At 36.3% G+C, this 23,185-nt stretch overlaps 2 protein-coding genes across 4 annotated transcripts in view; one reads left to right on the plus strand and one right to left on the minus strand.

The window, feature by feature from the left end:
• Positions 1–587: 587 nt before the first annotated feature.
• Positions 588–9,022, minus strand: erich1 (glutamate rich 1). The gene is made up of 6 exons (XM_028438954.1): positions 8,681–9,022; positions 8,057–8,173; positions 7,847–7,984; positions 4,905–5,303; positions 3,767–3,946; positions 588–821 (listed from the first exon to the last, which is right to left on the minus strand). The coding sequence occupies exons 1-6, from the start codon at positions 8,697–8,699 to the stop codon at positions 718–720; spliced, it is 957 nt and encodes a 318-aa protein (XP_028294755.1). The 5' UTR covers positions 8,700–9,022; the 3' UTR covers positions 588–717.
• Positions 7,913–23,185, plus strand: part of dlgap2a (discs, large (Drosophila) homolog-associated protein 2a) — a 156,701-nt gene continuing 141,428 nt past the window's right edge. For all 3 annotated transcript variants that reach the window (XM_028438949.1, XM_028438945.1, XM_028438950.1), the window contains exons 1-4: positions 7,913–8,006; positions 9,777–9,966; positions 14,221–14,275; positions 14,818–14,903. The gene's annotated coding sequence lies outside the window, so the exon portion shown is untranslated. The remainder of the gene's footprint in view (positions 8,007–9,776; positions 9,967–14,220; positions 14,276–14,817; positions 14,904–23,185) is intronic.

Consider the following 23,185-nt stretch of genomic DNA (forward strand, 5'->3'; position numbering starts at 1 on the left):
GAGGCACCGAATAAGACAGGCTGGAAGCACAAGCATCCACTATTGAATCAATCCTTTTTCTGCACAAGAACAGGGATTATCCTTATATTTGATACGTGGATCATGTAAATAGATCCACTGCTGTCTCTAGCGCCGCATCGCGCACTGCGCACCTGTGCATGACTTGCATTTGTTTCCCCGTGCACTGATCTGATGTTGACATTAACAGTTGTTTATTAATAAAAGCAGGCTTATCACTAAAACAAATGTAAATGTCATTTGTATAACAGGTTTTAATTGTCGGTTTCAGGTCGGGCACGGATATAATTACCTACTGTCGGACCTGTAGGTTTCACTTTTGCTTTGTCGGGTTCTGGTCAAAGCTTGAATAAGGTTCATATCAAATGGTTTGTGTTAAAAAGCAAATCAGCACCACAAAACACCAAAAAAAAATATTTGTCTCTTTTTCTTTCTCCTCGTCCTCCTCTGCACCTGCACATTCATTCTGTGGTTTTTTTTTTGGTCGACTAATCGCTACGTGCGCCATAGTCTTGGTCGACCAACCATTTCCTTGGTTGACTACAGCCCTAGACATAAGACTGCTCACAGAAAAATAGAAACTGTTTAATACCATTTAAATATTCACATGTAAAGTCAGAACCATTAAATGTAATGTAAGTGACGTGACATTGAGGGAATAGTCCTGCATCAGTGCCTTTGTTTCTCAGTGACTGACAGTCAGTGGTGGTGTGTGCTGGAGAGCCGTGTCTTCTCATCTGCTGGCAGCGGGAGAATGTCTGTGATCCAGTACTGGAAGAGAGAAATGATTGCAGATGTTTCCCCTGAAACAAAAAGAGAATGAGTGAAACATTTCTGTTGTCAGTGACGACACGCTACGCTACCACGGGAGCACTCGGTGTTTCACCACAGAGGCCATGTTCTCGTTGTATTGTCAGCACAATGAATCAAATCTACCTCCAACTGTTCTGCATGTGCTTGTTCATCCACACACACAAACCTCTTCCCCCTGAGGTAAACTATTGTTCTGTCATTGTGTTGAACGCCCAGAAATGAAGCACATGTTTTTCATGATGGACAAGGAGCTAAGTAAAGTGGAGCAGCTGAGCCAAGAGAGGAGCTCAAGGGTATTCAGTGTTTGTCACTTTAAATGGCAGTACCCTCCAAAAAGCAATTTAAAAATTAAAGGGGTTTCCAAGAATTCCTGATCTCCGAGATCTTAATCAAATCAGGCTTTGTTTAAATGTGGTGTAAAATATCTCCAAGCCATTACAATCTCACTACTTAATTACAAATTCTTGTAGATATTGTAATTATTAAGAACTCAGTACCAGGTACCACAGCACACATTTAGATGTATATAGAAATCATTACTTCTACTGTATATGCACTTATTTGGCTCAAGTACCCCATTTCTCTTATTTCTGAATCTAAGTACCTCCTTTGTCCGACTATAACATTTTGCTCAGAATACTGTGAAAAAACAGCTATAAATAAATGCAATTTAACTGTATTTTGTACTTCCTGAATAGATTTATTTTCATAGTTTTTAATCATTTCTGGTCATCTCCCACCTGGTGTGTGACCAAGACTGTATTTTTAGTTCATGTTCTAATCAAGATCATTTCCATCATCATTATCATACTTATCATTTTTAACTAAAAACCTGATAAAACACCATATTTTGAGCTTTTGTTTGTTAATTTTTCACTAACACGCTCTTTCTCGCTCTCTCTCTCTCAAGTACCCCATAGGGGTACACGTACCTCCATTTGAGAAACACTGGTATAAATGATTGTGCAGTAGCCTGTGTATAAAGGTGTAACTAACCAAAAACATTTAAAAAAAAAAAACCAGAATCCAAATATTTGACAACTATTCTGAATTTGACTGGTCTTTCACAAGTTTGATATTGTTTCTTATAAACACCTGTGTTGAAATCTTTCCTTTATTTTTAGTAGTTTAATGAGGGTTTAAAGAGAACCGATTTAACTGCAGTTAATTCATTGGCAAAACAGTTTTCCAGAACTGTAATCAACTCAAACTGAGGCCTTTGCTCAACGATGCCAAATACTTGATTTTTATTAAAGACTGAGCAACCGATGGTAAAACTATCAACTCTATCTTTTATGAATTTTAGCTATGGCACACAGACTTCTGATGACAATCACAAAGCCTATTGCTTTTTATTACAGCTATGTTTGAAACACAGAGCAGGAGGAGTGAGGTGGAGCAGGTGCATGAGGCGGGCAGGCCATCTGAAGCCAGCTCTGTGGAGGAGAGAGTGCAAACTTTTTTTTTTTTTTTTTTGCACATTAAATGTCGATTTGTGGCCTGGATTCCCTGGCTTCTCTCCCTCACCGTGACACTCATCTGCCTGTGTGCGTGACAGCACCAAAGTCCCTGCTGATCCTATTATGCAGTCGATGCACAGACACACACTTGATTTGTGAGCTGCATCTGGGGACTGGGGGGGGGACTACGTAGACGCGTTCAGATGGACAAGTTGAAACATGTTATTCAAGTCTTGGTGGAAAGAGGACAAAACTAGTTGCAGTAGTGGCAAGTTAAGAGCAGGTTAACGCAGGTCGAGGCAAGTGGAAGCAGGTTTGCACAAGTTAATAATAAAGAATTGAGAAAAAGATGCAGGTAAGAACATAGAGAGACAAGTATGAACATGTAGGATCAATGCAGGGCATGACTGAGTATCACATGCACACTCTCCTCCTGCCTGTCTGGCTAATTGAAATAAAAAAATACCACAGGAATCTGTGCACCCTTCATTCTTTGGTAATTCCGTTTTAAAAGCAAATCAAAATAACAAACTGTGGTTTTTACCGACTTAAAACCGAAACAGAATTATGGAAAAAATCAAAAACCAGACAAGTAGCATTTTTCTGTTTTAAAATTAAATCTTGCTCTCTTTGTGTGATATTTGGATATTTATAGGAAACAAGGACAAGAGCTTCATGTTTTAAGCTCACCACACAGAGAGGACCCACATACAGGAGGTGGGGACGCATAACAAGTAACCAGTTCACATTACTGATGAACTGGTTATTAATACATAAATAAATCAAAACAAAAAAAGGATGTTACAAAAAGCATACACATGATATGGTATTAAAGGAACCAGAGGTAGTGTAATGAATCTACTGGTGCTCCTTCCGTGTATGTTGACGGCTGCTGGTAGTGGCTGGTGGTATTCTAAATATTTTTACTGCCCTCAAAAAAGCTGTGTAATTGTTTTTGCAAAAATGTCAAATCGTAGAAGTTCTAACATCTATTGTTCCGCACACCAGCCTCAGGTCAATAGTCAGCCACCTGTTTATTTGGATACTATTTTGACCGTCCTGAATGTGACGTGCCCTCACTGTAATTTCTCCGTAAATATCCAAATATCTCACAAACAGAACAAGATTTTGTAATTTATAACAGAAAAACACTGCTTTTCTGGTTTATGATGATCAGAATCAGAATAATAATCAGAAAAGGTTTTACAGTTAAAAACAATACAAGGAACTGAACTTAGTAGTTGGTGTGAAAAACAAACAAGGAACAAAAAACAAAGCAGAAACAATAATATAAATGATAAATACTGTGTGTGTGTATATATATATATATATATATACTAGTGCTGTATTTCTGTTTTAAGTCAGTAAAACAAAATAACCACACCGGTTTTGTTACGTTCATTTGGTTTTAAAAAGGTATAACCAAAGAACAAAGGGTACACTGATTCACAGGAAGTGTTAATGTTTTGACTGACCTGCAGACAAATCACAATTGTTGTGGAGTTCTTTTAGCGCTTCTTCTAATTTGTCTCTTTCATTGCCTTGAACAAAAGCCTTGAGGCTGTGCAGCAGGCCGAGGACACGCTCGGGTCGAGATCTGCTGACGATGCTTTGCAGAAGGTCATCCAAAGGTGCAGACAGGTGGGAGGCCTTGGCTTCATGCAGCAGGAAAACAAGAGGAAGACTGGATTTAAATAGGAAACACATCCTCATTTAAAATTTAGATTTAAAGTCATAAAACTTCTTAAAGGGATTATACACTGTTTTTACAAGTTTGGCCTAAAATTTTTGAAATGTACTTATTAGAAGATATATGCCTACCATAATTATTCAATTGTCTTTTAAAAATGGGACTACAACCAAATGAGAAAAGTTGACATTTTGACCCAAAAAGCTGCTAAATAATCTAAAAAGCAGGCTGAATGCTTCACTCCAATAGAAAACAATGAGATGTTTACAGGCAGTGGGGAAGTGTGACATCATCAATCACATGATTTCAAGATGGGGTAACAGACTGTAAAGTAGTCCCATTTTGAAAAGGAAATTAAATTAAAATGGTGGATAACAATGTGTTTTGTTAGGCATATATCTTCTAATAAGTACATTTCAAAAATTTTAGGCCAAACTTGTAAAAACAGTGGAGGATCCCTTTAACACTCTTTCCAAATAATACTATATCTACATTGGATGTGGGTGTCTCAGTGTCTATACTATTTCCATTAAGCTCCATGTTAAGTTTTTGTTCTGTAAAAGAGGCCAGTTCTAACTGTACAATTTCATATTTGTATTTATGACCACCTTCACATTACATTAAAATAACTTTCTTATATTTGATTATTTTACAAGTAGGGCTGCTTTAATGCTTTTGTGAACAGCTCCTATTGAAGTTTTTATTCAGTTACGCAAACTCTCTGCATTAATTTTAATCAAATGTGTTCTACATTTGGGGTGTTTACAAAATAAATAATTATGAAACATTGTAAAACAAATTTGGGGTGGTGCTCTTTTTTTATTATATACAATATGGGACATGTAATAATGACTGACGTGTCCCTGAAAATAGAAAAATCTTGGCCATTACTACTACTCTGATATTGAATAAATCATACTCACAATCGGATTTACACATTTCCAGCGTTCTTCTCAGGAAGTCTGTCACTTCAGCAGCACTTTTCCCATCCTCCTCCTGCTCTTCCTCCACCTGCTCTTCGTGGCCCTGAACATCCTTCTGGTAGGTGAACTCCAGCGCATTAGCCCGGGGCATCAAACCCATGGACAGAAGCTTCTCTTTGTGCCGTTTTTTCTTCAGCTTTCTCTTTTTGTTTTTGCTGATTAAGGACTCTCCTCCCTCAACCCCGGCCGTCTGGCCGTGAACTGTAGAAAGGGGTGTGTCCTTCTCAGAGTGTGGGTGGTTGGCTGCTTTTCTCTTCCTTCTTTTCCTCTTCCTTCCTATTTGCTCTTCATCCTCTTCCTCATCATGTGCATCTTCAGTGGCCTCATAAACAATGTCCTCTGCAGAACACAAGGGTAAACAATCTGTCTCTTTTTTTTTTTTCTTTTTTGTCAAAGGCAGAATTTCTGGCTTAACAGCAGCTGGGACTTTGGTTTGAAATATTCAGTTAACACTAAGGAAAAAACAATCGATTTGGCAATATATCGCAATATTTCACCGTGCGATAAAGTGCAACTGAAAATGTATTTTGTGCCTTAACAATTGGGACTTTAAAAAAAAAAAAAAACAGTCATTTCACTGTATTTACGTCAGATATTTGTTTGGACCAGCAGAGGGCGCTGGTAACCCAGTGGTCGGTTGGCATGCAGATATTCTAGCAGCGAAGAAGTGATGCTATGCGCTAGCAGACAGAGCTAATAGAAAAACGTGACTTTCACAGATATTCACATAATATTGCAGATATTCTTTCGGTGCTAAATGGGGTAAGGAATCATTTATAAACATGTTTAAGAGTAGAAGGAGGCCAGAAAGAAAGTAGTATACAGATTCCGCCCGCCGCCTCAGCATTTGGACAAGAGAAGGATAAATATATGTTTTAAAAAACATACACTACGGCTTAACGCGAGAACATATTTTGCTACCAAACTGCAAAAACAATCACCACCATCTCTATTTCTGAACCACAAGATGTGACAAACCACCTTCAAAATAAATTTCATTTTTCTTTGGCTCTCTTTAAAAGGTTTGCAAAGGATTTCAATCTTGGTTAGCTATATTTCTCCTTGTTTTTAGCTTAGCTGCTACAACCTACGCCAATGTCTTTGCTTTCGTGACTAAAATGCAAATATTTCTAATTTCTTTAGACTCCCAAAAGGAGTCAACAGCAAAGAAATCTTTCAATAATTTGCATGGAGGATCTGATTATTTTTCTATTGCACAAACCCACACATTTAGCTCAGCTGCCAACCGTAATGCTAATGTTTTTTTGTTTTGTTTTTTACAAATGTGTCAAATGCTTTCCAACAGTATCAGAATCATTGAAAAAGAAACACTGTCACATTATAGAAAATATCCACCAACACGTCTACTGTATGCTTATGTGGTTTGCTTGTATTAAAATATAATAAATGAGTTAAATAGAGTAGAAACTACGAATTCCATACCAATAACAATTGCCTGAAGAGCAACTTGATAAGTCAGGTTGAGCTAATGATCCATATGTTGAATAAGGGGATAAATCTTGTGTGTGTTTTCATATTATGCAGAGGAAGACATTTGCAGCATTGCCACAGACCAATCAAATAGAAACGATTGATCCCTTTTCATCAGCACTGCCTACGTTCTACTGATTGAATTGTAATCAGCAGAATCAAGCAGCGTGGCCTCTGATTGAAAAACAATAAATCCTTAATGTCCAAGCTGCTTGTGGGTATTTAATATGCAATGATCCCACTAATGTGCCAGATGATGGACTCAATCAAGGGTAAGAAAACATTCATTGTTTTGCATCGGTTGCTCAAATAGCGAGTCTGACTCAACTTAACTTTTTTCCTTAGTTTAAGGAAATTATCAACAAGTTCTTTAAAGGTTGAGGAGATTTGGAAGCTTTTTTTGGTTTAATGGTTTATTTACTGACCTACTAATATGGGTGTCCCGATTCGATATCGGATATTGGTCCAATATCAGCCTGAAAACGAATATCGAATTCAAATTTCCAATTCATAATTTTTTTTTTGCAATTCATTTTTTTCTTTATTTTATTCAGTTGTAGAATACTGTAGATATTATGTTGAAGGTTAAAATGTATGTAACCAATTGGTTAATAATAAGGGGTCAGTTTTTCCTCATACCTGCTGTTGCTGACTATTGTTTTTCACTTGATCAAGCCTTTTCTAACATTCCACACTACAAAATAAGTAATAATTATGTTTTTATTAAATTGAGAGGAAAAAAAAGTGATAAAAGTATGTATAATTTGTGCTGATATCGGATCAATATAATCGGCCGATACGCCAGGCTGCAATATCGATATCATATCGGAAATGAAAAAGTTGCAACGAGACATCCCTACCTATTGGTTAACTGGTTGTTACATTTATTATATTTTGCTCAAAACAAGCACGCCTACAGAACTCTTCTAGTAAAAGGAGAAAAAAGGAAAATATTTGATTCCTTTTGCATTCCATAAATAATAATAATAATAATAATGCACTTTATCATAGACACTCAAAGCACTTTACAGAATTAAGGCATTATTATTTCACTCCACACTTAGTGGTGGTAAGCTACTATTGTAGCCACAGCTGCCCTGGAGCAGACTGACGGAAGCGAGGCTGCCATAGTGCATCATTGGCTCCTCCGACCAACACTCACTCACACACTATATTCATACTAGGCAATGTGGGTGAAGTGCCTTGCCCAAGGACACAATGACAGATGTGACCCACTGTGGCACCTGGAATTCTACCATCCAACTATTAACCATTCCCAGACCTGATTCGCTTCTGAGATCTAATGAGATCAGGCAATGACAGGCTGGTATGGCCACAAAATGAGATTATTTACAGTACAAAGGTATGTAAATAGATAATGGCCATCTTACCAACTGGGTCCTCTGCACTGTTTCTACTTTGTGTTCCAAAAGGTGTAGCTGATTCCTGTGAATGTAAATCAAAGCCTGGAGGTGGAGGTAGAACTGTGTACATCCGTCTGCTCTGATTGGCTCCGCTCTGTTGTTTCACTGGACAGAGAAATGAACATAAGTAAGGAGTAAAATTAGCTTTGTGCTGTATTTACTGTGTGTCGCCAATACCTTTTCTCTTCTCATGAGTCTTTTTAGTAGAACTGTCCGTGAAGCACTGAGGGATGTGAGATGTTTCCTCTTTGGGAGGTGGAGGGTAAAGCTTTTGCAGGACTTTTGAGTGAAAAACTGAATGACACAAAAACAAAGATAAATCTGTTATTTTAAAGCCAAAGAGAAGATATTGGAATGCATCAAATAAATGACAACTAGTTGGCTGCATTTAGGCTTTAAAACATGGTCTATAATAACCTACTTAACATGAAAGAAAGTGAGTCAAGGTAATGGAAATAGAAAAGTTCTTATTCTGTCATCAATGAGTAAAACAACTTATTATTAACCAAAATATTAGTGAAAGCAGCTACTTATCTTTAGCACAAAAAAACAGTTATGGATGCCAACTGGTCGTGGTAAAGTGTAAATATGTGAATATTGCAATGTGATTATTTAGCAAAATTATCTCCACTTAAAAGTTAAACACGTGTGTTTGTTTACAATGAAGCTCCCAACCCACTTCACGCGATATTTAACCGGCTACATGCGTTAGCATGCTAGCTACGTATGGAAAACATCGATCATCTATTTTTTCGGTGAGATTATTAACATCCATAAGCAACATTGATTGAGGCTACTCACCGTCCTTCCTTCGTGCCATATGTTCATAATAATCCACAAACCAGAAGCCGAAAAAACACTGACTGAGGTGGTGGCAGAGTTAGGGGAGCTAATTCACAGGCTAAATACCATGTAACATTTAAAACAGTGAGCATGTATCAAGAGTTTAAACACATAACCGAGACAGACAAATATCTTACAATGATAGAGGTAGAGAGATAAAACTACTACTCACATAAACATTTAGCTACGTCTATAATTCTGTGTTTACTAGCCTTCAACTAAAGCTACGGCTTAGCCAATGCTAAGCTAGGGCTAATGCTAGCTAGGACATCACCAGCTAGTCATTGGTCCCACAGCGCCAACCTGCGTTCAAATTAAACAGAGGTTTGTGTGAGAGATTAAAAGTTTACTTTTGTAAAAGGTCATAAAAATGAAAAATAAATACATTGTTGGACACTCACATTTAATCGTTTTTATTCATTTTGACAATATTAAAAATATTAACTATTACACTCTTAAGTCAACAATTTACAAAAATATTGCAATAGTTGTGTATATTAGGTGTAACTATACATACACTATATATATATATATATATATACATATATATATATATATAGGCTTTTTGAGAGAACATAAGATTTTGTATATGTAACCCGTTGGTTTAAAATAGAATAAAGCTGTATTTTTTATACGTTTTTGATAAATTTATTTTGGAATACTGCTGGCAGAATAATTCTAAAGGGAACCATTGTTTTATTTTTTTCATATTAATTTAGGATATAACCTTTCAGTTAAATTTTTTTCTCAAGTAGCCTAAGTTGATTTGGTAAAAAAAAAAAAAAAAAAAAAGTTAAATCAATTTGAAATCAATCTTCGATTTTTGCCTCCAATCTGTTAAAATAATTAAATACAAATCATTCTTAATTATTTTTTGGTTTTACCTGTTTTAGGTGTCACTGTCTTTCATGCTGCCTTTTTTCATTATACTTTTTATATTTTTCTAATGTATTTATTGTCAATTGAATGTCGTGTCAATGTGAATCTTAGTCTATATATAGTAGAGCGCCCCGTGCGTCTGGCTCGTGTAAGTGCAGCGCTGTGGTGCGTTCAGGGGCAGCTGGAGGAGCGGGTGAAGGTGTGATGGGGGAAACCAAGCAGAGTCAGAGACACCCCATGGTTCTACATCAGCACCGGGCTGACTTTCAATCTCCCCGCCAATCAAACTTAACCCGGGACCTCAGCATGTGAACGGGTCGCATCAGGAGCAGGAGGATCCACATAGCATGTCTGCTCTGAAGAAGGTAATTCATTGCCTCATTCTTCTTTGACCATAAATATTGTGCACTTTTGAAAAAATGAGCAGGGAGAAGACAGGCTTGATGTCATTTTGTAGTCCGTGAGGAAAGCAGATGGTGTGTGTTCAAGCAGTTTATTTTTATTTAGCCATTTTTGAAGAGACGGATTTGTTAAATAATGACAAGGGAAATATATATATCAGAATGTGCAGATTTTTATAGTCAAATAAATCTATCAGTGTTTGTATACATACTGTATGAATTAGAGGTAGAGGGTTGGAGCCCTTATTTCTTTGAAAAACCTTTTAAATTATGTTATATAAGGGTTTATATTCTCCCCAACACACACACACACACACACACACACACACACACATGCACCAACATTCACAAACACACACAACTCACCCACCTTGTGTTAGTTTTGTACTGCCAAGCTGACTGACTGCATCTCAGTGGGTGGATGAGCATCTTTAACTCTTTCGGACAAGGCAATGTCAGCCCAGATGTGTCAGCAGCAGCTGGTAAATAAAAAAGAATCCATGAGAGACTTGACTTGTTTGTCACAGAACAAAGTTGTGCATGTGCATATTTTACAAACAAGTAAGGACAATGTTATTAGAGATCATGAATGTTTCTTTTTGTTAAAGTCTAGGAGACACTGCATGAAAAAGAATGAGTTATCTGCTGTGTACACACACACTTAAACACACGCTCTCAGCAAAGTTAGGCTATTTTTGGCAAAACAGATGTAAAGGCAGCTTTCAAATGGCTGTCAAATATTCAGTTATTAAAACAAGAATCTGATAATAGACATATTGCACCTAGACAGCATGTAGATCTTGGGTAATTATTATTATTATTATTATTTTTTTTAACAATGATTTATTGGCTCCATAAGTAAAAAAGCGATGCTTTATTTGTTTTTAAAATGTATTTTAAAAAAAAAAACAAGATTTTTTTTTTTTAATATGAAATTCTCCAAAAGTTTTTTTTTAAATTTTTTTTTTACCTTATCTACACATGCTGTCAAAGGTCAACACTACAAGAAGTGCAATATTTTTAAGACGACAATGCAAAAGTTTTTATGACCATTCAAAATGTATTCTAGCAAAATGTTTACACAACTGTTTACAGTAAAACATTTTAATGCACTGTAGGCTCAATGTATGATAAATTAAAAACCCGTGTGGGTTTGTCATTCGGTCATTCTGAAGATGTGCTGTAGCAAGTTTGGTGTCAATTGAGCAACTGTGGGAGGAGTTAGGTTTAATCATTTTTTTAGTAGTTTTAGTAGTTTTTGTAAAACTGCCGACTGCTCCCCAGGGATGGTTAAATTGGAGGACAAATTTCAATATATATGTGTAACAACATATATACATGACGAATAAAGGCTTAAAGCCCAGTTTAATTTTAATTTAAAAAAATAAAATACCAAAACAGAGTAATGGACTTCATAATTTTTAATAGGTTTAAATGTGCAAAGGTTTATGAAGTGTCGGGGTTACATTTTGGTGACAGTTGCAAATCTATAGCACATACAGTTTATTTTTTGTGAATTTTCAAAAAATATGAACTTTAGAGCCTGGGTTCCCAAAGTGGGGTACTCAAATTGTCATAGGGGGTACATGAATAGAAATGAAAAAACAATGAATAATGTACCTAAGTTTATACTTTATGTATGATTCATATGTCGTGTATAGTATGTAAGGCGCCAACAATGTCCAAGCAATAAGTGACAAATCAGTCCCTGCAGGATTTTCTCTTTCAAATTTCATCAATTTTGAGACCAATTTTTATTTAATTTGTGGAAATTATGTTCAATAATTGCATGAAAATTGACTTCTTTCAACAATTCTAAATTGAAAATGACTGCAGTCATGGGAAAATAGCATGGAAAAATTGCGATTCTCCAAATATTGTGGATTATACATTGAATTTGTGTATTTAGATATCAGTTATCTGAACTGATTTATCTACAACTGAATTATTTGGTGATCGAGACAATAATGTTTTTTTCTGTCTTTTTAACTTTCTCCCGCAGGCTGAATTTGATGGTCTAAAGGGCCAGATTTGTGATGTAGGGCTACGTTACATTATTATGTTTTTAAGTGTGCAGGAGTAGGGGGTACATGGCTTCAGGTTAAATGTCTGAAGGGGTACGGGAGTGTGAAATGTGTGAGATCCACTGCTTTCGAGGCTTTCTGTAGTGCCATCTTTAGGACTATTGCTCTGTTTTTGCAGCTGAGGCAATCTGGCATGGGACGGGATCTTTTTGTAAAATGTGGCGATTGTTCTCGCATCATGGGAAGGAGGATTTCCTGGAAAGAAGAAGAAAAACATGCAGGTTAACAATAGGTTCCAGGCTGCCCAGCCCCTAATAATAAGTGATGGATGCAATGGGACACTTTTGCTCCACAACTTGTAATGATCATTGAGCTGAAACAAGAGGAAAGAGAAGAGAAAGTATATTCCAATCTTTTACATTTGCAGATTTTTTTGTAAAGAGTTCTGAAGTAGCTATTTAAAGATACTCCTGAAGTCATTTTACATTTTGGAGAGTTACTTTTGAGTTCTATTATTCCAAAATCACCTTTCCATTGCTCATAAAGGCCACTTTTTTAATTATTAACAATGAAGGAATGACATTGGCCTAATAAGTCCTCGACTCCTTTACTGTTCATTTCTATTTTTTTTACAATCTAGTGTTTGCTCGTCTTTTGAGAAGCACCTTCCTATACGCTCGGCCCTTTAATTAAAGAGCCTCATGCTAATCTGATCTTTCTCGCTCCGTCCCAGAGGGAAATAAAGTATCTCTCTGAGACTGGAGAGCCAGAGATAGCCTGCGAGTGCACGTGTAAAGGAATGTTAACACTATCACAGGAGGGAAAGCGAAGAGAATTAAGAGCAGGTGTGGTTATCTCAGGTCATTCTTAGCACAATAGTCTCATTGGACAGATGCATTCTCACAGAAAAGCCTCCACTTATCTCTCTCTGTTTAGAAATCCTGCATATCAAAGTCAATATTATCATAAACAGGGTTCCCACGGATCCTTAAAAAGTCTTGAAAGGTATTAAATTCATGAATCCAAAAATAATGCATTTTATTGTCATTAAAATGACTGAAATTAATGTCGAGTATTTTAAGTACGACAGTGGAACCAACTACAAAACAGTGATGTGATTTGTAACGGGATTGTAGCAACTTTCAACAACATGGGGAACTGTAAATTCAACAAAAAATGCCTGTCCAAGGAAGATTTTTTTTAATGGTTTTTATTTTTTGTATTTTCGTTGTTGTTTTATAGATTCCTGGCTATTTTTGTCATCATCTTGTGTGTTCTTGGAGTGATTTTGATTATTTTAGTCAGTTTTTTGTGTATTTTACCATCATTTTGTGTATTTTTCTGTTTTTACTTTGGGGGCCGCCGGTCACACGTCTGCACTAGACACTGGAAAAATTTGTACCCTAACCCTATGTAATTGATGTGGGAGTTTTTTCCGCCCCAGTTGTGTTAGCTGTGAAGTTGGTCTTAAATTTAATTTCAAATGGCAAAAAAAACAATCTGAAAAAGTCTTGAATTTAATTTGACTGGAGCTGAAGGAACCCTGATTAAGTAATGAGAGGAAATTATGTAAAGAGGTGAAAACAAAGCATCCTTTGTTTTCATTGTCGGTTTGCTAGAGAAATCCCTAATCCCAACACAGACTTTTTCAGTGCAGTGAGCACATATTATATCGATCAGTTTGACCTTAGCTTTGTGAGTCATGCTGTAATTGGCTATTGTATTTTCTGCCGCTGAGTCGGCAAAAGAAAGCTCCAACAACAACAGCAACTGGCCTGAGGATTTGACCATACACTATCCTCCAGCCGGCGTACATTGCCATCTCCTGTTATCGTCTGATTGTTAGTGTGTCCTATTTCTATTTCCTTTAACAAGTTTTTTTGGGGGGGGATTCAGTTGGAGATGCAAAGGAAAGCCCATCACTGTCTTTTGTTGTTCTGCTGTTTGATTTCTGTGCCGAAAACAGGCTGAGATGAAAGTTTAAGTGGGAATAGCTCCATTTGATCCAAATCATGTTAGAAACTATAGCTATTGTCTGCTGTTTCCATCCGTCTAGCGTCTCAGCACGGCTCAGTGCTTTCACTTTGAGCTTTGGTTTGTTTTTTCTGCTTTAAGCACCGTGATATTAACAACCCACCCCTCCCCTCACCCACCCTCTTCTTTCTTTTTTTGTTGTCATTTATTTTTCTGGAAGGTGTTGCCAGGCTTACTGCAGAAGCATTGCTGTTTCATACCAGACAAGCACACAGGTAGGAAACCATACAGACGTTTCTACATCTCTTCATTCTTTTTCTCCACCAAACCTGAAATCCAGGTCTGAGACGGAGGAAAGAGAGCAGTGCGTTATTTCATTCATTTCATGTATTTATTGATTTGAATTAGGACGTTACTTATTAATCAATGTGTCAGCAAACCACCTGCTTCTCGTCAAGAGTTTTCAAAGTTTTTTTAAACAAAAACTTAAGAGGTTTCCAGGTGCTCTCAGTTGTCTGGGACCCCGTTATGTGTGACAACAGGTTACTGTTTATGACTAAATATCATTGAGTGCATATAAGCCATTGCTGACTCTGTAGTCACACAAGGTATTATACTGTATGTTTAAAATTTGATAAATTCAATTTGGTAATATTTGAAATGTTCTTATTGAGTGGCTGGTGATGCTGTGGGTCAGTCTGTGACCTGAAGGCCGAACATCCTTCAGCTGATTTGACCTGATCTGAGTTTGTGAAGTTTTTTTTCTGAATGTCATACGGTACGTCAGAGTTTCTAACATTCCCCACTGGCCTGGCAGATGGATTGGTTCTTGGTTGCAAATGGGACGATGACGGGCCTCCTCACGTCGTTGCAGGTGTGTGAAGAAAAGAGGTATTTATTCAGGTACCGAACCACGAGTCTGCATGTGTGCATGGCTTCCATGGCTATGCAATTTTTTATTTTTACATTCATACTACAGGAAAGAAGCATCAGAATAATTCATAATGTTGGTTCTCGAGAACATACAAATTCCTTATTCCCACAGTCTAAAATTTTAAAATTCGGTGACCTTGTGGAATTCAAAACTGCACAGATTTCATACGGTGCAAGAAATTATCTACTGCCAGAAAACATCTAAAACTTGTTCTTGGAAAAGGGGGGTTACAAATTAAGGAGAAAGTTAAATTTAAAGGTTTTGAGTGTTTGAACAACAAATTATGGAACAGAATGAAATACAATTCAGTTTAAAAACAGGTAAAATAATTTTGTGTTGTTTTTTGTTGTTGTATTTTCTGTTTTGATGGTTAACTATGGACTATTTGTGAATATGTAGATTGTTTAATGATATATGGGTAGTTATTTGTATTATTTGTACTTAAAAAATGCAAAATTGTAGCGATTAAAGGGGGATGATTGAATATTCCTACTCATTTTCCCACATGTAAGTTGAGAAGTTTTCGTGTTTGTAGATCATATCAATGGTCTGATTCTGCTGTCATCATTTTTTATTTTCTAAACTGTTGTTCTTTTATCATTTTACATAGTCGAAATAAAGACATCAATTCAACAGACACGACAGCTAGGCACAAAATCACACACGGTTAAGAGCTAAACAAAGCCAGCATGAGTTCATATTTTTAAAGCTGTATTTCATCCAAAAGTTGTTCACAAGCGCACTCTGCCAAAGTGACTTCCAAACACCTCTCTGGTGTTTTCACAGATGAAAAGTTGTGCCAAAACAATGGCTTTTGTTGATGTTGCAAGCTTTCTGCAAAAACACCCAAATACTGTCGAAATGTAATGTCTCACGGAGTGATCACATATGTCGGGGAACGCCATAAACAAACCAGAATAAAATAGCACCAAGCGAATCACTGTCTTTGTTGTCTGGCAAAAAAACTCAAGGAATCACCGTAAGAATCAAGGGAAAAAACTTGTTAAATTTCAGAAATGTTCTTTGGACATCACAGTCTAACCTCGTGTCAGAGTTACGTATTTTGATGACGTGAGACTTTTATATAAGTTGCGGCGTAACTACGAAAAAGGATGAGGCTGCTTTGAACTATCCTTGCTCACTGTCTTGCGCAATCTGTCATGATTTATTTCCGCTTTGGCACTATCTTTACATTCTTCTGTCAGATTCCAAATCCCACACAGTTCAAGTCACATGACTGTTCGCCAACAAACCATTTGTGATGGAGTAAAAAAAAAAATATATATATATACAGTATATATATATATATATATATATATATATATATATACATGTAAGATATATATATATATATATATATATATATATATATATATATATATATATATATCTTACGAGTGGCAATTTCAACCTTTGATATTAGTTTGAGTTAATTGTCTTGTTTTCTAGAATAAATGTATAAAATATCTACAGTATAATTTAAAGAACTCTTGTCAGAATCATATGGACACAGAGTAACTGATATTACTGTGGCAAGCCATCCAGAAACAGATGTGAGCTAACTACAACACCTATGTTATAAGTACAGGAGGCAGAACCTCAGTACTCTAGTATTACTGTAGTATACTGTAGTACAGTAGTATTACTGCTAATACTAATACTCATAATAGCTAAACAATAGGACAAAATAAGTATAACATGTAGATATAGAAAGTAATTGAAAAACGCTATTCTCATTTTGTAAGATTCTCAAACTGCAACACCGCAAATCATCTTGGGAGTCCTTGACATCAGAAAAATGTAATAAATATAAGAAAGTGATACCTTTACTTATGAATATTACCAGTTATGTGGCAGATGTGCAAATTGTGGTGTAGAATTGATATGCTTTGAATAAAGTATGAAAGTACGGTAAAAATACATAAAGTTTATTTATTTTGTCAAGGTCAAACTGTTTGTACACTGTTTGACGTTGTGTGCGTTTTGTTGGTAATATCTTAACATACCACTCACTAGTCTTTTGGCAACCTCTGAAAAGTATGCAACGCTGTATTCTCCAATTCATCATGTTCACTTTAACATCTTTCACTTCCTCGCAACTGAAATAGTTTAGACCACACATGTTCAAATTCCAGAATCATTTTAGTGAAAACTTGCATTTTGAATTTTCAAAAAGTTACTTCTCACTTTAGTCATATGTTTATTTATCCAGAAACAGTGACTGGTTAGCAAACCACTCTTTAAAACATGTTTTTCTTGTTTTATTATCTCAAGCTTTGATAATGTGACACCTGTCTCACTGAGTTACTCTACCACTTTAACCATATGTGCATTAACTTTGTAAAGCTGTGAATAAAACTGCGTTAGGTGCCTTATATTCAATACTGACAGCGAGTTTAGTTTGTTTGTTCCTTTTACAAAATCTTATTTCATCTCTGCAGAGTGCTGCTCCTCCCTTAAAACATCTTTATTTTGATGTATTGCGCTGTCACAAAGACACATTACATGGCACTTTTCAGCAGCGCTGCATCAACAAACCTCTGATTTTGTCTTCCACCAACATTCATTGATCATAATTCAGACGTGAGTGTTCATCAAAAAATACTACTAGTGGCTTTGGCAGAGTATAAAAACGTTTACCTCGGCATCCTGTTTCCAGGGCAACGAACACAGCTTCTGGTGTGGTTGGATGGTGATGGTTGCTGAGCTTTACGTTGATTTCCCATCTGTGCAGAGGGAAAGACTTAGTGTTGCTTTAGTTTATTTGCATATGTTAAGCATACGTTTGCAATAGTGGGTGATGATGTTTGTTAGCAAGCACATTGAGTATGAGTCATGTGCTGGTAGAAACAGAGGGAGGGTAAAACAGTGAAGTGTGTTTAGTGATTATTTTCATTGTGATGGCCTTGGGGAAAAATGGGATTCTCATTGAGACCTCTGTAATGTTGGCTATGTGTTAGTGCTTTTCCTGTCTGAGAGTGTGCAGCGCCCTCACCTGGTCACATTCCTCGCTCCAATCTCAGTTTTTTTTTTAGATTCTTTATTTATGAAAGATTCAAGGAAAAAAACCCCACAGTAAAATAAGATGTCTCTGATATAACTCACTTTTCTCTCAGTATACCCCTTTCCCTTGTCTTTTACTTTAATAACTTTAATTATAACAACAATTTGCTATTTTACCTCTAGTTAAAGAGTAACTAAACCCCTTTTTTCTCCTGGATACATATTGTTTGTATTTGGGTATGAAGTAGTGCTGTTGATTGGTCCAACTTTAAACATTTTAGTAAAAGTATTTTCATTTTGCGTATTTAGTAGAAAGGCAGATATACTGGCCTCTAAGGGTTGAATTCCAGCTTTTACAATTGAACTTTGCTATTAACTAAAGACAAACTATTTGGATTATCGTGCTTCATCAACTTTTATTGTTGGCCCGCCCCCTCCTATAAAAGCTGAGTGGAGGGAGGAGGGTTTCCTCCAATCACAGCCCTCAGTGAGCATTGATTGACAGTTTTAATGCGGAAGTCTAATGCTGTGCAAACCAGCTGTGCTCCAATACTGTGATGTTTTTGACTTCTATAAAGATCAGATTCTGGTCTAATCAGAGGGTTCATCAAGCTATGTGTATATACAGACACATCATGTGTGTGTATCTCCGTATGTCTCTGCGTGTGGGCAGACGTGCATTTACTACTTATTGCTGTGTGTGTCTTCTTGCCTGAGTGGGCGTGTCTTACTGCTACAGCAGTATTGCCAATAATCACAACATTTTTTGAATTTCCCTCCTAGTGGCAGGTTAGCAAAAAGCAGAGGTTTAGTTACTCTTTAAGTTTTTTCTGTCTTTCTTTCTTTCTTTCTTCTTTTTTTCGTTTTTAACAAGTTATTTATTTTTTATTTCTATAAATTTATTTATTTTCTGTATATTTCTTTTTCTTTATGATCACTTGCTTTTTTATGTGATTTTATTTTATTGTTTTAATCATTTTTCTTTCTTTTTGCCTATAATCTTGTTATACTGAGGGAGGGAGGGAGGGTTTTTGTGAATTATTGTTTGTTGTTGTTCATCCTATTAATGAAAAATTCAATAAGCAAATAGTGAAAAAATCAAATAAAAGAAATAGCCATTTACATCAATAACCGAGGAGTAATATACAAATATATACAGAGACAATTCAGCAACAAATGCTTTTCCAATTTATATTCCAATTTATTATCCAATATATAAACCTTTCTGTTGGTAATTGGAGGGAGAATGTGATTTTTTTTTTTTACACAATACAAATGTCTTTAACTATGTTCTCCCACTTTTCAATTGTGGGGAGTCAGGATGCAGCCAGCGTCTGGTTATGGTTTTTTTTTTTACCTGCTGATATCAGAATGTTAAATAAATGCTAAATAAGTTACCAGATCTCAAGAGAATTGAGGCCCATTAGCCCGTACATGTCACGGGGGCGCCGGGGGCCCATTTTTCAAACGACTTCTCCGTTAGTTCTCGTTAGAATGCAGTTTGGTATGAATACTCTATGAATGAATTTGATGAGACGCTCGGAGCCCTTTTTTTGAAATGCAGCCCAGGGGCCCACCCCCCCATTTCCGGTAATTTCCAAATTTATGGGAATATAGTGTTGTGACATATCGTTTAAAAGGTAATTCAACATAGATTATGATTATGCCTCGTACAATTTGATTAGGGGCCCGGTGGCCCACCCCCCTATTTTTGGCAATTTCCATTAAAGTTTTCCATTTTCTCATTTATTTGTGAGTCAAATATTGCGACAGGTCGTGGGGGCCATCACTCCGTATGTGCCACGGGGGTGCCAGTGGGCCCCATTTTTCAAATGACTACTCCTCCGTTAATGCTCATTGAATTGGGCTGTAATTTGACATGGATATTCTATGAGCGGATGTCAAGAGCCTCTCTGAGACCTTTTTTACGCGGTCGAACCGAGACATTTCACTGAATTCTTGGGAACGTGGTACGTGCTAATCGGCACAGAGACGTTCCGCGGGCCCAGCCGTAGTTCATACGAACTTGTTCTATGACTTTGAATATAAACTACTTAATCTATTTAATTACTGAACGTTCTGGTTATTGAAGTGCCCTTAGTAGAAGTCCTACTTTTCAAAGAATATTGTTTGAAAATTGAAAGGTATCTTCATTTTAAATATGTTTTCTATCTTTTTGTGAAGAAGTGACCAAAAAAAATTTAATTGATGGACATTCCAAAAAAGTGTGGTGATGATTAGCATCCTGACTCCCACACTGTCTCCAACATTTTGAGTCTGTCCCTGAGAATGATTTCTGTTTTGGAGCAATACGATATCTGACAGAGCATTTCCAAGCAAATTCTTTCTATGTGAGTGAGTTGGTACATTTCATTTCCATTGAGATCTCCAATACTAATCCCATTTTTCCTTTGAAACAATAACATTGCCTTCAATTTCCCCATTTGTTTTTTTTATGTATTCTGATGAATGAGATTTTTTAGTTTCCAAAGCCTCTGTTCCTCATAGATATGCTTCCTTTTTTTAAGAAACACTTTTGTTTCCTCGTTTTTCTGTTCTGGAAATCAAAAGACTCTGCAGGGAAACTGAAGGAATGAGGCTTATCATAATCTGGCATGCTGGCCGTTATCAGTGAGTCCCGCTGTTCCTAATGTTCTCTGCAAGCACATTGCTCAACAATTTAGAGAAACACATTCACTGAATTTGACTATTTATAGGCATTAATTAGCATGTGAATATTTCATTATTATGTCCATGCTGAATTTCTCACATCCCCTTATCTTATCCTCCTCATTCTCAAAGCCAAAGGCTCTCTCCAAATCCTACCCAAGTCCTAGATAAGAATTCCACTCATAGTTTCCCTTTAAGAAAATCTCTGGATCGTACTCTTCTGGCACGCAGCATGCTCACGTCCACTGTAAAAGCATTAGCTTTGTTGCAAAGGATAACTTGATTATCCGGATTTGCACTGTCTTACATTTCTTCTGCTGTTTTATAAAAAAAAGTTCAGGGATGCTGTGAAGAGAAATGCTGATGCTTTAAAATTGGGATTTGTGTCACTCGTTCAGGCATTTTGACTTTTTTGTTTTACATTCATCACCTTAAGTCATCATTGATTTTTTTTTCCCTCATTGTTCTTAAAAGCACATTAGCATATACCGAAATTACATACACCCACACAGGGGTCACCAACCTTTCTGAAATTGTGAGCTACTTCATAAGTACTGTATAGTCCGAAGGGCGACAGTTATTAAAGCACTTCTTAAATACTACATTTTCACAGTTTCACTTTAATTAGAAGATAAGATAATAAGGAGTAACTTAACCTAGCAGTAACTTAATCCTCCTATTTTCCTTCGGATCAATTTGACCCCATTCAATGTTTATCATTCAAAAAATATGAAATTCGTCTGGAGTCAATTTGACTGCAAGCTGTTTTAACTGTGTTTGATTATCAAGGGGTTATTTATGTATTCAACAAATAAACAAAGTGCCTGACACAAAAATCTAGTCAACAGTTATCTGGAAATAATTTTCTGGAGGCAAGATTAAAATGTGTTAGTAATATTTGAGGATAATAGGAGGGTTAAAAAGGGAGGAAATGTTGAGTTTCCAATATGAAGCACTTTATTTCCCTCAATTCCTGCAATTGTTTCATTTTGATTACATTTTATTGAAAATTCAACTTGAGTTTTTAAAAATATATCATAAATATATCATATTACACTACCCGTCAAAAGTTTTAGAATACCCAAATTTTTCCAGTTATTTATTGCAATTCAAATTGTGCAAGTCCAATGAATAGCTTGAAATGGTACAAAGGTAAGTACTGAACAGTCAGAGGTTAAAAAAAGGTTTGGTTACCCAAAACTGAAAAATAATGTACATTTCAGAATTATACAAATTTTTAGGGAACACAAAGTGGGTTAACAATTTAAAGCTGTTCTGCAGCAATGAAGGTTGGGAGCTGGTGCTACTAATTCCTACAGGTGTTCCAACTTTTCTTGGTTACTTCCAACCAACCAAACCTCATTTATCTTTGTGAGTTTGAATCCTGGAAAGTAAATCAGATTTCAGATGGAGCTCATTGGTGACTAGAGCTCCTGAGGGCCCCTCACATGGTCCATGCGGTGATCTGGTGTCCACGGGCACCGTGTTGGTGACCCCTGCACCCACATATATATAGATTTCATTAATATTCTCATATTAAGCAAACTTTCTCTGAGGGTTATCTTAAGCTGATGATTTGACACGAGTGACCTTTAAAACCTTTTCATAATAACTGCTTGAAATGTATTGAAATGTTTTCATATAATTTTTATATGCACTTAAACATGGAAAAACTGCCTTACCTACGGATTACTAAAATGAAATGGGAAAATATTGTGATAGCGAATTAGTATTTTATGATATAGCAGTTTAAATACAAGTTGGAGTCCAAATCCCACTTTAGAAATGTAATCACTATAACTCTCTTTGCTTTGAGCTGTGTTTGTAAGTGAAAAAAATATATACATACATAGATTTTGGGTGTCATGTTTTTTTATTTCTTCTTGTGGTATTTGTGTGTAGTTACTGTGCAGTGGCTAGGAAGAGGAGATGCTCCCTCACAGCCAGAGTTTATTGTTAAAGTTTTCAGAGGAGAATTTAAACGATCAGAATGAGAGTTTTTTTCTGGGTACTGCAGTTTTTTGGTTTTTTTTCTACAATTTTTTATTCATATTTGTTAACTTTATGAGACTACTCTTCTTTTACCAGACAATAATATGGTCCGTCTCCATACAACACAGCAGCACTAGCTAAGTGCAATGTGGAAGTATGTTGAGAGTATTGGAAACTGAGCTCCACTAGAAAAAGATCATTTAAAAACAATAATATATAAAAACCAAAAGTGTGTTCAATGTAGTCTTTGTAATTATTAGGACATCTGATGTACTGTATTAATAAGAGAGGCTGTTTTAAACTTTCCCATTCATTTTAATATTAAATGCTGTAGTTTATTGTGTGTGTGTGTGTGTGTGTGTGTGTGTGTGTGTGTGTGTGTGTGTGTGTGTGTGTGTGTGTGTGCGTGTGCGTGTGCGTGTGTAAGATAAAGTACAATCAGCCTGATTTAATTAAAAGATTCAGGCTAACAGTAATACAAGCATTTGAGTGACATGTACGCATTAGCTTGATCTTATTGACATGTTTGAAAACCGTGAGGCCACTTTAATACACGTGACAATACTGTCATTGCTTTTAAGAAAGA

This window comes from Gouania willdenowi, chromosome 22 (genome assembly GCF_900634775.1).
Source record: "Gouania willdenowi chromosome 22, fGouWil2.1, whole genome shotgun sequence".
Classification (NCBI taxonomy): domain Eukaryota; kingdom Metazoa; phylum Chordata; class Actinopteri; order Blenniiformes; family Gobiesocidae; genus Gouania; species Gouania willdenowi.

Coding starts and splice junctions, on each gene's coding strand:
- erich1 (XM_028438954.1), bottom strand. Junction 5,304..7,846: donor CAGTGCAGAGGACCCAGTTG/GTAAGATGGCCA, acceptor TGTGTTCTGCAG/AGGACATTGTTTATGAGGCC. Junction 3,947..4,904: donor GGAAATGTGTAAATCCGATT/GTGAGTATGATT, acceptor TGCTGCATGAAG/CCAAGGCCTCCCACCTGTCT.